General features: G+C 55.9%; 1 protein-coding gene across 4 annotated transcripts; it reads left to right on the top strand.

The window, feature by feature from the left end:
• The first annotated feature begins 537 nt into the window (after positions 1–537).
• Positions 538–12,150, top strand: CDK16 (cyclin dependent kinase 16). Of its 4 annotated transcripts, none has more exons than XM_082608930.1 (16): positions 538–930; positions 5,816–6,023; positions 6,617–6,750; positions 6,852–6,977; positions 7,057–7,113; positions 7,212–7,326; positions 8,014–8,108; positions 8,207–8,269; positions 8,523–8,646; positions 8,849–8,969; positions 9,079–9,176; positions 9,261–9,366; positions 9,427–9,490; positions 9,642–9,732; positions 10,777–10,854; positions 11,260–12,150. In XM_082608930.1, exons 1-16 carry the CDS (start codon positions 919–921, stop codon positions 11,298–11,300), a joined length of 1,533 nt encoding a protein of 510 aa, XP_082465056.1. In that variant the 5' UTR covers positions 538–918; the 3' UTR covers positions 11,301–12,150. The 4 variants fall into 4 exon arrangements, with proteins under 4 accessions (XP_082465056.1, XP_082465057.1, XP_082465058.1 ...); XM_082608931.1 differs by lacking the exon at positions 11,260–12,150 and adding an exon at positions 10,946–11,214 and having other exon boundaries at positions 539–930; XM_082608932.1 differs by lacking the exon at positions 538–930 and adding an exon at positions 1,029–1,371.
• Positions 12,151–12,576: the final 426 nt, after the last annotated feature.

Here is a 12,576-nt window from a genome sequence, read left to right on the forward strand (position 1 = left end):
GGGGAACCACGGGCGGGGCTCCGGCGGGCCAGAAGAGGTAGTTGAGAGGTGTCAGTAAAACCCAGTTTAGGGTGCAAATCCTCGCGTGAGGCGGAAAAGAGCCCCCCTTCCAACCCAAAGTCCCAAGCATGCGTAGTAATGCACTCGCCCCTGTAAAGGTCCGTCTTTCCCTTCAGCCTAGGCTCCACCCCGTGAGCTTCGCTGATGGAGATGGGAGGGGTTAAAGGCGGGACGAAATTCGATTGAAAGATCTTTTGACCAATCACCTTGCGAGGCATTCGACCCATGGTTGAGAACAAAAAGGAAGCCCTGCCCCCTCGACGGTGAAACCAATGAAAACCTGGCAGAGGCGTGGCCGGGGCAGCGAAATCACGCCTCTCCAGCCAGGCCACGCCCTTTATTCTTGCTCTGCTTCACCCCAGGGAGCAAATCCGATTGGATGGGCGACAATCTCAAAGGGCGGGGCCGCACACATTCACGGTGGGAATGAGCTCGCGTTTGGGGAGGATCAGCTGGGCGGGGCTAGACTCTGTCCTATCTAAGGTGGTAGAGGCCAGTGATTCTCCAGGCCGCTTCTCCTAGAAAAGTCATCTTCTCGCGAACCTTTAAAGTCCCTGCCTCCGGAGGCACCTCAAGGGACTAGGACTGACTGCCTCATCTTTTTCCTCCTTCCCAAAGTCCCGTTTGCTATCATGGGGATGTACCAAGTGAGACGGAGTAGGGGGACCGAGTGGTGACCGGCACGCTGGTCACTGGCTGCTGCCCACTTCAGCGTTAGCAAACTTCTAGCAAGATCGGAACTGAGTACTAAACAACCTCTACACTTCCCCCCTGGCGCCATTCCAGGGCCGGCGCCACATTCCCCAGTGGGCACGCAATGGCCGCGCCCCCTCCCGCTGCGGACGGGTCTTTTGGTACATGCAGTCCGAGGTGAGTCCCCTCCCTATCACTTCACCCGTTCCAGCGCGTGCGTGCGCATGCGCGGAGCGCGGCGCGCGCAGAGGTTGAGCCCTTGGCTGTTCGGCTCTGGGGTCCGCCGCGTCTCCGCGAGCAGTCGGCTCTGAACCGCGAACCGCCGTGAGCTCTCGGATTCTAGCCGGCGCCAGCGAGCCCAGGGGCATCGCCCGCAGCGGCCAAGCTCATGGCCGGCTGAGCGGGACGCCGCCTCCGCCTCAGCCACCGCCGCCGCCGCCGCCTCCTCCTCCTCAGCCGGCGGCGGCCCGGGCCCAGCAGCCATGGCCGAAGACTACTGGGACGGGCGCCTGCGGCGAACAGGAGGAGAAGGAGGTCGCGCGGCCTCAGCCCGGGCCGCCGCCCCAGGCGCCGCCGCGCCGGTCCCGCGGCGTTGAGGTTGCTCGCGCGCCCCCGCCGGTGAGCGCGTCCACGAGGCGTGGGGTGGGGGCTGCCTTTCCTCCTACAGAACCAACCCAGACCCCGGGCGTTGCCGGGCTGCACTGCTGGCATGTGCCCCCTCCCCCAGCGAGTTTCCCAGAATGCGCCGGGCCGGGGGTCATTTGGGGCCTTCCTGACCTTGGCCCCGCCCTGGGCCTGGTCTGGGAGCTGGGGATGGGAAGTACTGTGGGTGCTATTGGGGAGCAGGGTAATCGAAGGAACAGAGGGTGTGTAAATGGGTGGCAGAGTGGTGAAAGACTCGAGGTTTGCTAACGGGGGCCTGAGCTGTGGAGGGGTCGGAGCATGTGGTGATAAGTCTCACCGCTGTGTAAGGTTTTGAGGCCCAGTGTGTGCTAACGGAGGGGCGGTGCAGGGCGATGGAGGGGCCTGAGGATGTATAACAAGGGAGAGGACGTCGGAGGAGTGCTGAGATATGCAAATGGGGTTATAGCTGTAGAAAGGCCCCGTGTGTGTTACTGGGGGATAAGGTGGTAGAGGTACCAGAAGGTGTGCCAGTAGGATCGGGGTTCTGAGGCCCTGTGTGTGGTAAGGGGGGGGGTGTGTCAAGATGGTGTTAATAGTGTGTACTTGTCCACGACGGACTGCGGGGTGTGAGGGTGCAGAGTGTGCTCATGGAGGACAGGGTAAGTGGAAGAACTCCAGTGTTGAGAGGGTACTAATGGAGGTCATAGCTCTCGAGGGTATGTGCATATGATAATAAAGATCTGGGTAGTATGAGGCCCAGTATGTGCTAATGGGGGCAGAGTAGTGGAAGACCTGAGCTTGTGCTAATGGGTATCAGAGTTGTGGATATATGTGTGTGGGGGTTGGGGGGTTGGTGGTGAGGGAAGTATCTAAGCACTGTAAGAGGTTCAGTGTATTAGGGATCAAGATGGTGTGAGATCAGTGTGTGTGGGTCCATGAGGTCAAGGGATGTGAGACTCTAGGACCCCCTAAGAAGGAGCAGGGTAATATGTGAAGTTCTAGTGATTACTAATGTGGATTTAGAGTCATGGAGGCGCTTAAATATTTGCCAATGGGGGGAGAATCAGAGCAGTATGAGGTCTGGAATACGCTAACGAGCGTCTGAACATTCTGAAGACAGTGTGTTCTTGGGGGACTGAGGTGCATTGAGGTTCCAGGGAGTGCTAATGGAGGGTAGAGCTGTGGAGGGGATCTTGTGTACAATAAGGAAGATCAGGGCTGTGAAGGGATCCAGTTGTCAACCGACAGGGGTTATAGCTGTGGAGGAGTTGAAACAAAGAGAAATAAAGGACAGGGGCGTGTGACGGTCCAGGTGTGCTAAAGTGGATTAGCGCCATGGAGGGCTGAAGTGTGTTAATGGGGTTCTGGGCTGAATGAAGGTCTGTGTGCGTTAATGAGGGTCATGCCATTATAGAACAGCGTGTTTGTGTGTCCCTGGGGACTAGGGCTGAGTACAGGTTCAGGGTGTGGTAATGGGGAGGCACTGTGAGGCCCGGTGTGTGCTAATAGGGGTCAGGGTGAAGTGAAGGTCCAGCCTGTGCTGATGGGATATGGGGGGACAGGGTAGTGGGAGGACCAGAATATGTGTTAGTGGTGATCATAGCTGTGGAGGGATCTGAGTGTGGGCAAAAACAGGTCAGGGATCGGCAAGGTTCACTTTGTGTTCATGGGATTCAGGGTAGTGTGAAGGTCCAGTGAGTGCTAATGTGGGTTACCCTCTACTGCTGTAGAGGGTCCCAAGTGCATGTTAATAGGGGTCAGAATCACGTTGGGGGAACAGTGAGTGCTGTGGAGAAGATAACAGGCAGCATGTGGTGCTAAGAGTTAACGTAGAGGGGCCAGTGGTGTGCCAACAGAGCTTAGCGCTCTGCTGAGGCTTTGTGTGCTGACGGGGGTTAGAGATAAATAGGGAAATTGCGGTGCCGATGGCAGTTACCATGCAGAGAAGCCTTCTTGAGGGTCCAGTGTGCACTGAAGGAAGCAGGACACTGTGAGAGTCCAGTGTGTGCTTATGAGATGTGCCTGAACAGAATGAGGATGGTATGTTCCTATGGGAGTTAGTAAAGTGTGATGACTGTGTCCTCAGTGGTCGGTGTGACGTGAGGTGGTGAGTATCCTTGGGTGTGGAAGTATTCTGAGGATGGAAGCATCCCCTCGGGGTCAAGACGGACATGTGCCCTTTTCTGAGTGGGGTTGTGTATCCAGTTTCTTGCTCCTTCAGTATTCTAAAACCTAAAAATCTCAGAAAACTGAAATGATATTAAAAAGTTTTACTGCAGATTAACGTTCAAGTGTCTCTGTTCACAGGGCCCTGTCCAGGGGTCCCCCTGCTGGGGGCGTTGCATGATACACAGATTTTGTACCCCATCTTCTTAAAATCCCCCCAAAACTGAACTCTGGAATATGTCCAGCCCTTGGGGTTACCACTTAGAGGTCATGGACCCATGGCTCCTTCGGGTTCCTTCCTCATCCTCCGTCCAGCTCTACTTACAGTCCCCCCAGCTCCCCCATTCCCTGCCACGACAGGCAAAGCGGCTGGGTATCCATGCCATATGCACGTATGGAAAACAGTCTTGGGGGGCTAGCCGTGCTTCACCTTCCTCAGCCTCAGGTCCAGTGTTCAGCCTCCTGGGTCAGGGTTTATTTTGTTATTGTTATCTTGGGTTCTTTGGATGGACTTCATCCTCTTTACTGGATCTTTCTGCTAGGCTGGCCTCTCTACCCCTTCTGGGGGTGATGAGCTCAGGCAGGCAGAAGTGGGGTATGGGGATCGCTAGGGTAAGCACCTGATTTCAAGGTAACAGATGACCCACTTCTCTCTTTCGAATCCAGCCCCAGCCTCATCCTCAACCTCCTATCTAGCTCCACTTCCCTTGGGCCCAGGGCCATCTTAGGCCCTGCTGTGAGTCCAGATGGTTCCTGGGCAAGGTCTTTCCCCCTCCTTGCTGGCCCAGGGCCCAGGAGGAAGCAGAATAAGGCTGGCCTAAGCCTTTTGGTGGCCCCGTTCCCTCTAGCAGCCCCATCTTCTTGCTGATACCAGTGTCCCTGGGCCACCTTGTCTGGGGTTGTTCATGAGTAGCAGGGACTCACCCTGCTCACCGTGACAGATGTTGGTCCTATGGGCCCTTAGCCCCCTACTTCATTAATTTCTTCCATAAGCACTTTTTGAGCATCTACTCTGTGTCAGTCACTGTTCCAGGTCCTCAGGATACAGCCGTGACCTAAACAGACATAAATCTACCCCAGCGGAGCTGATCTTCTAGTTATGGTGGTGAGGAGACAGACAGTAAAGAATAAAGAAACCAATAACAAGATGGTGTCATTTCTGAGGAGGTGATAAGTGCTGGGGGGGGGTGGTAATTGGCAAGGTGAGGGGGCTCAGAATGGTTGCGATTTTAAATAGGGTTATTCGTGGTTATCTGTGAAAAAGGTGATATTTGAGCAATGGCCTGAAGGGGATGAGGGAGTGAGCTATTTTGAAATCTAGGGGAAGGGTCTTCTAAGTACCAGGAACAGCCACTGTAAAGGCCCTGAGGTGGGACTTTTGGGTGCGGTTGCAGAACAGCAACTATAGCAACGAGGGGGCGGTGAGGCCAGAGAGGTAATGGTGTGAATGGGGGCCTTGTGGGCCACATTAAGGACTGAAATGTTTATTTGGGGTGATAAGGGACATGTGGTACGTTCTCAAGTAGGGGAGAAATGTGACCTGGCTTGTAAAAATCTGGTAAAATATGGGTTCAACCTGATGGAACCTTTCCAGCAGCTCTCAGGACAGATGGTAGACTTAGATCCCCCCGCAACCCCACCCAGTGGTTGGGCCTGGGCAGGACTCTCCCTCCCTCTCCCTGCACCCCTCACCTGGGTAGCCCAGTGGGGTAATCCTCTAGCCACCTTGACCATGGCTGCTGGGGGAGGCGGGAGGGTCCTTGTGGTCGCGGGGAGCGTTCCGCCTTGGCAGTTGGGGTGATGTGGGCTGGTGCCAGCGGAACATGCCATTCTGTGGGCGTGCCCGGGGCCGGGTCAGTGGTTCCGGCGTCCTGGGCGAGGCCCCCGCCACACCAATGTCTGGGTCCCATCAGTGCTGCTGCACCCGAGAATGCCTCTGCTCCCACAGTGAGGGTGCCCCCATAGAGGCCAACACGCCACCAGTTGGGCCCTTTCCCTCAGCCAGCCACCCAAGCCTCAGTACCCAGGTGGGCTCCTTAGGAGCAGGGTGCCCTGGGGCTGGTCATCGTAGGTGGCAGGCACTGACAAGGGTCTCCATCCATGCCAGGTTTCCAGGAATCCTGAGTGGTCCCAGGACTCCACAGTGGTTGGGTGGGCACTGACACAGGTTCATGTCAGTGCACCTCACTGGGTTGTCATGGGTTTTAGGGGGCCCATGGGTGTCAGGCAGATGCTAATGTGGGACCCATTCGCATCCATACCCCCCGCGCAGGTCGCCATGGATCGGATGAAGAAGATCAAACGGCAGCTGTCAATGACACTCCGAGGGGGCCGAGGTGTAGATAAGACCAATGGTGCCCCTGAACAGATAGGCCTGGATGAGAGTGGCGGCGGCGGCGGCAGTGATCTTGGAGAGGGCCCCACACGTGCTGCCCCTGGTGAACCTCGCTCTGGACGGGGCCCACTCAGCTCTGCACCAGGTGGGTCCACTGACCATTCCCACTCCCAGACTGGTCCCAGGGGTGCTGCCTTCCAACTGAGTTCCTCTTAAACTTGCGTTATTTTCCTTTCTCCATTTTCTCATCTCTGCCATCCTCTGTCAACACCCTCTCTCTATTGTCCATCTGTGTCCCTTTCCTTGGCTTTGTGCCCAGGCCTCAGCGGGGAGGAAGGGTGCCCCGCCGGCCACAGCTGCCCCAAGCCTCCCTCTGCCCTTCTCCTGCGCTCTGTGACAGCCCCCTCAGGCCTCCTGGCACCTGCCTGCCCTGGGCCTGCCTTCCCAGGGCATTTGGCTACTTCTGCTGCCAGCCCACTGGCTCTGGGCCAGCCGCAGTTTCAGCTCGCCGCTGACGCGGGGTGCTCCACTAGGTGACTATTGCCCTCCCGGTTCAACCTGTCTTGACCTGTGTGAACCTCCCTGGGCCTTCCCACCCTCTCCCTGAGGGACTCCAGGCTGCTCTGGGGGCCATGTGCATACCTGTGTGATGAGGGAATGTGTTACGGGAGGGTGGGGGGATTTGTCCTGGGGCTTCTGAGCCCACCCGGCCTGCCCTCCCCCTGTCCCCACTACCAGAGATTGTACACGAGGACTTGAAGATGGGGTCTGACGGGGAAAGTGACCAGGCTTCAGCCACGTCCTCGGATGAGGTGCAGTCACCAGTGAGGGTGCGCATGCGCAACCATCCTCCACGCAAGATCTCCACTGAGGTGCTGAACCCCCTGTCCGGGCAGTGGCGGGGCTGGAAAAGAGGGTCGGACCTGGGGAGTTGGAGCTCATGGTCCTGTTTCTCCCCCATCTTGCCTGCCAGGACATCAACAAGCGCCTATCACTACCAGCCGACATCCGGCTGCCCGAGGGCTACCTTGAGAAGCTGACCCTCAATAGCCCCATCTTCGACAAGCCCCTCAGCCGCCGCCTCCGCCGTGTCAGCCTGGTGAGCATCTTCTCTTCCTGTCTCCTCCTCCCAGTCCCTTCCCCTGAGCTTACTTCAGCCTGCCTCCTTTGCCCCACAGTCTGAGATTGGCTTTGGGAAACTGGAGACCTACATCAAGCTGGACAAGCTGGGAGAGGTGAGAGACAGCCAGGAGGCCCATGGTAGGGCTGGGGGTCGGTGGGAACTCCCTGCAGCTTCATAGCTCATCTCCTGTCACTCTTCCTCACATTCCAGGGTACCTATGCCACCGTCTACAAAGGCAAAAGCAAGCTCACAGACAACCTCGTGGCACTCAAGGAGATCAGACTGGAACACGAAGAGGGGGCGCCCTGCACCGCCATCCGGGAAGGTACAGGCCCCTTCTGATCTGCCCCAGGCTTCCCGGGCTCTCCCCATGGTGTGCGCGTGCACGCACACACACGCACACACACACCCATAGTGAGGACAGGGACTAGGGGTTCTAGGACTTCCCTCCTGACGTTCTGGGCTTCATGAGAAAGTGCCCATCACCCACATATCCAGATAATAAATCAGGGTAACCAGGAATCTTCCTGTGTGGAGAAGAGGCAGGTGAATTGTAAAGCAGGGTGCTTGCTTTGGTTCTGAGAATATCCCTGAAAGTGCTCACCAGTTTACGTGACACAATAGTTTCTAGTCAGAATTTCACATGGAATGAATCTGAATTGCATAGTAATTGAGTGTGCAAACTCATTTTCACACGAAGCTGCAGGTCTGTGTACTGAGGATTGGAGCAAGGGCGCTTTCCAGAAACCAAAAACTGGTTGTGAAAATCTAGTGTCACATAAGCCTGGGGCTGCAATCCCAGGTTTTTGCTCTATACTCTTCTCTGAGCCTTAGTTTCCACATCTGGAACCTGGGGACACACCTTCTTCCTGGTATCAGGTGGGTTAGAGCCGGTGGCTGTGAGCCACCGCCCCAAGCCACCTGGGCTCGACCCGGTCTAGTCCTCCTCCTTGCCTCTGTTCTGAGGGTGGGCCCTGACTCTTCCCCTGTCCCACCCCCCTGCTTCCTGCAGTGTCCCTGCTCAAGGACCTCAAACACGCCAACATCGTCACGCTACATGACATTATTCACACGGAGAAGTCCCTCACCCTTGTCTTTGAGTATCTGGTAAGTTTGGGTGGCAGTGGGTCCCGGGGGGAGGTGGGGAGATGGCCAGGAGCCACAGGACGTGACCCTCTTTCCTCTACCTGCTCTTCTTTCCTCAGGACAAGGACCTGAAGCAGTACCTGGATGACTGTGGGAACGTCATCAACATGCACAATGTGAAAGTGGGTGTGGGGCAGGAAGCAGGGGCACAAGGGGGCCCCCCACTCACCCACTCCACCCCACAAATCTCCCAGAAACAGACTTTTCCCGTTTGGCTTTTTTGCTGGGAGCCCTTGGAGGGCATTGGGACCCTATCCTCTTTTGTGAGACAAGGCTCTGGGCTCAGTGCCTGTCTTTGGGAGGGGGAGCAGTGCCTGCTGGGGGTCAGGCTGCTGGATACTCTTTGACCTCTGCCTGCCGTTCCTGGGTCCCCAGCTGTTCCTGTTCCAGCTGCTCCGTGGCCTGGCCTACTGCCACCGGCAGAAGGTGCTACACCGAGACCTCAAGCCCCAGAACCTGCTCATCAATGAGAGAGGAGAGCTCAAGCTGGCCGACTTTGGTACCCCTGGCCTCTGCCTTCTTCCCAGTGATCCCCCAGCCTTACTCTCCCAGCCTCCCCCTTCCCCACAACCACCTAGTCTCAGTCCCTCCCCTTCAGCCCCTCCAGGCTTTGCTTAGGCTGCCCTCAGTCCTAACTGCATTCTCCCCAAGACTGCCCACAACCTCCTCAATCCCAGCTGCCCCTTCTCTCCACCTACCAGGCCTGGCCCGGGCCAAGTCAATTCCAACGAAGACCTACTCCAATGAGGTGGTAACACTGTGGTACCGGCCCCCGGACATCCTGCTCGGGTCCACGGACTACTCCACTCAGATTGACATGTGGTGAGTACAGGTCGAAGTGTGGCAGGGGCCACGCGGTGAAGGGGGGTGGCTTGGTCACAACAGCCAACCGGCCAACTACCTCCGTATTCACTGTGCCCTCCCTGCCCAGGGGTGTGGGCTGCATCTTCTATGAGATGGCCACAGGCCGGCCCCTCTTCCCGGGCTCCACGGTGGAGGAACAGCTGCACTTCATCTTCCGCATCTTGGGTGAGGAGGCATGAGCCCTAGGAGCTGTGGGGACATGCAGGGAGGCCCTGTGAGATGTTTAGGATAACTCCACTTCCCCGCCAGGAACCCCAACTGAGGAGACATGGCCGGGCATCCTGTCCAATGAAGAGTTCAAGACATACAACTACCCCAAGTACCGAGCCGAGGCCCTTTTGAGCCATGCACCCCGGTGAGGCTGGTGGGTGGGTGGGTGTTAGGGACCAGAGTACCCAAACTGAGTTTAAAGCAGGTCCCCTTGTCCTTGTGGTAGACTTGACAGCGACGGGGCTGACCTCCTCACCAAGCTGCTGCAGGTGAGACGATCTTCCTGGGCCAGCCTTGGGGCCTAGCGGATTCCAGGTGTGGGGAAACAGGGAGCTACAGGGGCAGGGTCTGGGGCGGGGAGGAAGAGAAGCCTACTTGTTGAAAGTGTCAATACTCCCCCATCCCAACACACACACTCAGTTTGAAGGTCGCAATCGGATCTCCGCAGAAGATGCCATGAAACATCCATTCTTCCTCAGTCTGGGGGAACGGATCCACAAACTTCCTGACAGTGAGTGGAGCTGGGGAATGGACCAGCTGGTGGGGGGCTTTGGGGAACAGGACTGCTGCAGATAGCTGGGCAGGCTGTGTTGGGCTCTGGCTCTGCCACCTTGGGTGGGGGGGGGGGTATGCCCTTGTTCACGTGTGTGATGTGTTGTTCATTACAGAAGAGTTTTTTAGTTTTCAGTTCCTGGAAATTTTCAAACGTACATAAAAACCGATGGAACATCACTTTACCTTTTAACAAAAGTAAATGTTGTGAAATAGAAATGACAGATGATAAGCATATAGCACAATGAATTTTTACAAACTAAACACCCGGGTAACCGGCATACAGGCCGAGAAATAGGATGTGAGAAGCTCCCCTGAAGTGCCCTCTTTTCTCCTTCAGTTATTCCTGGCATCCCCTCTAAGAGTTGCCACTAGTTTGACTTCTAAAGCATAGATATGCTTTCCCCGTCCTTGTACCCTACAGAAATGGAGTCACGTGGCGTGTTCCGTTATGTCTGACTTTTTAAAACTTTTTAATATGGACGTTTTAAAGTTAGATATATTTATATATTAGACCAAATAATATGATGAGTCCCCAGGTACTCCAACAAGTGATCAACTCATGGCCAGACTGGTTTTATCTATAATCACTCTGATTATTTTGAATCAAGTCCCAGATACATCATTCATCTATAAACAATTGCAGCATGTATCTCTAAAATATTTTCTTAAGCGTAACAATAATACCATTATCACGCTAAAATTTGATTGGATTAATCTCAATCAAATCCCAAACACCATCCATTGTCTAGACTTTACAGGTGGTAATCGCCGTATCACTGTCGCGCTTGACAAAGTTAATGATTTCTTGGTGTCATGTAATGGTCTATATTCCATTTTCCCTGGTTGTAGCTGGTTTGTGTGTGGGATTATTTGACGGATGAAAGTCAAGGCTCTCAAAGAAAAGGCAACTTTTTCTAATTTCCCTGATGGGGCCACATGGGAGGTGGTCCTGGGTGGCCTCATGGGTCATGCCCCACTCCTGTCTCTCCTCCACCCACAGCTACTTCCATATTTGCACTAAAGGAGATCCAGCTACAAAAGGAGGCCAGCATTCGGTCTTCGTCAATGCCTGACTCAGGTAAGTGTACTTGTGGCCCTCACCCTCTTCCCTGCCCCGTCCACCTACCTGCTTGCTCACCAACAGCCATCTGCTCTGCTTTCCCCTGCAGGCAGGCCAGCTTTCCGAGTGGTGGACACCGAGTTCTAAGCCACAGACCGAGGCCCCAGCAGGCAGCAGCTGGAGGGATGCCATACCCCTCACAGGGCAGCCCCCAACTGCATCATCCTCCCTGCTTGCTGCCTGCCTACCTGCCTGACTCATGCTCGCCTGCCCACATGTCCCCTGCTGCCTGTCTGAACACCCGACCATTGGCCTGTCGGCCCACCCATTGGCCTGTCTGCTGGGTGCTAACAAAGTTCTCATCGTTCCTTCGCCTGATCTGTCTGTCTGTCTGTGTGTCTCTCTCTCTTTCTGTCTCGGTAGTTGCCGGCGGACAGCATGGCCGTGCCAGCCTCCCACACTGAGGCCAGGCCTATACCCCTCCCCATCATGCCCCGCCCCCGCAGGACCACTACCCCACGGCAAGCCAGGGGTCTGGAGCTAGCCCAGGCTGGGGATCTCAACTCAGACAAGACACAGTGATGCCTTGGATCTGAGGCTCCCCTGTCTGCTTTCCTGCCTGCCCCACCTGCCTCATGTTGTGTGGGCCTTTTTCTTTTTGTTTGTTTCATTCATTGTTGTTTTTTAATTATTTTAAATGAGGTTTTCATTTTTTAAATGCAATATCTCTGTATACAGACTGGCTGGGCCCCACCCACTGTGTGGCCCTCCCACAGTATTTTGTGCAATGAAGCCCCGCTCCCAGCCTTTCCATGGCAGGGACACAACCCCTATTCAAAACCCTGACCATCACCAGACCCTGGGGTCAGCTAAGGGAAAGCATGCCTCGACCACTCGCCTTCCAACCCCCACCTGCCATCCCCAGCTGCAGGGGGACTTGGGGACTACTGGAGACTCTCTGGGAGATAGATGAGGTGGGGGGTCCCCACTCTTTCCCTCCTGCAGTCCCATAACAGGGGCCTCCTTCTCAGGGTCTCCCTAGCCCAGCCCTCCTGCCCCCGTCCCACTCGGTGCTGTTGAGTAGGGGCCCTGCCAGGAGCTGACCAACTCGGCAAGGAGCCATAGTGTGTGTATGTGCACAGGCAGGGACAGAGGGGCACGTGGCGGGGGGTGCCCAGGCGTTACCCCCTAACCCCTGGGGAAGATGAGGCAGGGCAGGGACAGTCTCTGGGGTCAGTCTCCAGATGGGTGGTTACCTCCCCTTCACTCTAAACCCTGGGGCCCTCAAATGGGGTGGGAGGGCAGGGGCCTTCCTAGGGGGGTTTGGGAGGGGTGGGTTCCTGAATGCACCATAATCGCTGTATGAAATATTAAAAAGTCTAAAGTGAAAAACCTGATTGCAAATCCCTGTGGGGGTGGGCTCAACCCAGGGTGAGTACTGGGACCTTGGAGAATTCATACCTGGTCCCCATCGTCTAGAAGAGCACTGGGAGTGGGCCAGGGACGCGTCAGGACCATGAAAAAGGCGCCTGAGGGGTTGCACACAACGGTGGAACATCGAGTTGAAGCAGGCAGGGCAGGCTGTATAGAGCATAGGCTAAGGAGAGGAATCAGGTTTACCTGAGAATATGCGGGAGCCAGATAGAGGGTAGACTGGTGGGGGTAGAGAGGCTGTTTGAAAGACACTTGGAAGGCCCAATAAAACGAGTTGGGGAGATGAGGCAGAGAGGCCCAGTATGA

This window comes from Mesoplodon mirus (assembly GCF_964341445.2).
Source record: "Mesoplodon mirus genome assembly, chromosome: X".
In the NCBI taxonomy this organism is placed as follows: Eukaryota; Metazoa; Chordata; class Mammalia; order Artiodactyla; family Ziphiidae; genus Mesoplodon; species Mesoplodon mirus.

Coding starts and splice junctions, on each gene's coding strand:
- CDK16 (XM_082608930.1), top strand. Junction 8,647..8,848: donor GCTCAAGCTGGCCGACTTTG/GTACCCCTGGCC, acceptor TCCACCTACCAG/GCCTGGCCCGGGCCAAGTCA. Junction 9,367..9,426: donor CTTTTGAGCCATGCACCCCG/GTGAGGCTGGTG, acceptor AGTTTAAAGCAG/GTCCCCTTGTCCTTGTGGTA.